At 44.0% G+C, this 2,500-nt stretch overlaps 1 protein-coding gene across 1 annotated transcript in view; it reads right to left on the minus strand.

Moving 5' to 3' along the window:
• pacs1 (phosphofurin acidic cluster sorting protein 1) overlaps positions 1–2,500 on the minus strand; it is a 36,492-nt gene that overhangs the window by 7,871 nt on the left and 26,121 nt on the right. Inside the window, exons 9-10 of the mRNA XM_030780841.1 lie at positions 1,720–1,880; positions 394–487 (exon numbers count right to left, since the gene is read on the minus strand). Of these exons, the coding sequence (XP_030636701.1) occupies positions 394–487; positions 1,720–1,880 (255 nt within the window). The remainder of the gene's footprint in view (positions 1–393; positions 488–1,719; positions 1,881–2,500) is intronic.

A 2,500-nucleotide genomic window follows, 5' to 3' on the forward strand; every position in this document is an offset into this window, starting at 1 on the left:
GCAGTACCACAGCATACACTAAACAAGCTTCCAGAATGTTCTCAACAACCCCCCCCCCCACCCCCACCCATCCAAGGCCCACTGTTCATTATAAACAGCCTAACTGAACACGAACGCTAACTGAGTATTGATGAATCTGCATCATATTGCAGCTACTATCTCTTACTATGCATTCTAACTGCTATTGCTGCCTCTTACTATTCACTAACTGCTACTATATGTTGTTCGACACGTTGTCAATGGTAAATGTTTTATTATACGTTGTGTTTTAGACTGGACATTGTATCTTGTTGCTTTTGTAGGTTGTATGGTGTATTGTGTGGAGTGTGGACTGAGAGAATGGGTGTGAATGAGAATTCTCTCTCTCTCTCTCTCTGTGTGTGTGTGACTCACTGGGCTGAAGGGGTCCCTGGGAAGGCTGCCCTTGCTGTTGAGACTGCCAATCTCCGTCTGGGAGCTGGACTGGGACATTCCTTCGAAGAACGGCCTTAAATCACACACAAACACAGACGCGCACACAGAGAGAGAGAGAGAGAGAGAGAGAGAGACAATGAGGAAGGAACAGAGACGGAAATCCAGAAACGAAGGAATCGCAGACTGAGCTTTCGCTTTGAGATGCCGTGAAACATTTTCATAAATGCCATCTGTGGAGTGCTCCACGGATCTTCCTAGAAGCAGATTAATGGAATTAACTTTCTGGCCTTTTCTAACAAATCCCTCAGCATATGTATAATATGTCCTAAATTTCGAAATGTCAGACTCGCTGATTCAGCCAGCTTTGGCCCTTTTCCCTCAAGCAAACTCACGAAAGACAGAGAATTACGTAACTGTTGTAGTATGACTATAGTAGCACGTTATTTCATGATATGCAATGTTGCATCCATCCCACACTGGATTAGGTACCTACACAAAGGCTGAGGTTCTCTAATCCTAATCCAGGCCGGATTAATGTATGTAGACCTGCGCTGGCGTATACAGTTTAAATCATTACCTATGTCACTATGTGCATCCAGTCTGTGAAATCTACCTATGTCGGAGGGGGACGGCGGCAAGGACATAATACTTTTCTTCGCCACCGGGGGGAGCCAAACTCTAGTCGCGACAAGCGTTCCTCGTCTTGGTCTCTTCCTTTGTCCTTTGTCTGCCTGTATTCCGTCAGATCATCACCTCTCTCCTGTCTTTCACCACATCACACTATTTTTTAATCTCTCTCTTTTTTTTCTCCCTTTGTGTCTCTGCACTCCTTCATCTCAACCTCTGCTCTGTTCTTGGCATTCAGCGTTTATCTGCTTTCGTCACCTCCTCCCTCTATACTGCTGCTTTTCTTTCATCTGTCAGTGTTATCCCTCCATCAAAAGAACCAGGACAACGACATGTTCCACAGGGCTGCTCTCGCACACACACACACACACACACGCACACGCGCGCGCGCGCTCTCTCTCATGCCGCACGTACACAAATACCATTTCTGTCTCCGTTTCTTCCGGGAATTCTAAGGATGTCCTATTCACATGTTTCTGTGTTTCTGTTTGCATTAGTGTGCGTGCGTGTGCATGTTTGTGTTGGGTAACATACTTCAGTTTGGATTTATGGGTACTGAGGATGCTCTATTTTTGTGTGTGCATATATGTGTTGGGTAACGTACTTCAGTTTGGATTTATGGGTACTGAGGATGCTCTATTTGTGTGTGTGTGTGTGTGTGTGTGTTGGGTAACATACCTGAGTTTGGGTTTAGGAGTACTGAGGATACTGTCTGTCTCCTCCATCTCTGGTCCACTGTCACTGGGGTTGTACATCTCCAAACTGTCATAGAGCTCATCCAGGTCTTCCTCCACCTCCTGAATCTGCTCTCGAGACACATGCTCCAGACCAAACCCAACCTTCACACACACACACACACACACACACACACACACACACACACACACACACACACACACACACATTATAAACACACTATAAACAAATGCATACTCTTTGGACCAAAGTCAAGCTATGTATACATATACACACATTATAAACACAGTATAAATATATGCACACTCTATGGACCAAACTCAAGCTATGTACACACACAAACACACACACACATATTTATGTACATTTAAACCTTCAAACCAAATGTAACAAGGCTCATACACTGGTCCCACACATACATTAAGCAGATATGTTTAGACCACAGAAAAAAACTTCAAACACTTTACAAGCCAACATAATACAGACTCACAAACACATTATCCACAAGTAAACACTCCTGACCAAGCCCAGCTTCACACACACACACACAAACACACACACACACACACACACACACACACACACTCTAGCAGACATACCAATCAACAGACAAGTTTCACAAACACCATACAGGCACGTGTGCTTTACAGGAAAAAAAATCTCGCAAAAATTTACAAACGAATTGAGAAAAAAAAGACGTTATTTTGAAGTGTAAGAGAAGGCAGAGGTGAAAGGAGAGATGAGAAAGAGAGCTGTGGGTGAG

Source organism: Chanos chanos, chromosome 7, assembly GCF_902362185.1.
Source record: "Chanos chanos chromosome 7, fChaCha1.1, whole genome shotgun sequence".
NCBI classification, from domain to species: domain Eukaryota; kingdom Metazoa; phylum Chordata; class Actinopteri; order Gonorynchiformes; family Chanidae; genus Chanos; species Chanos chanos.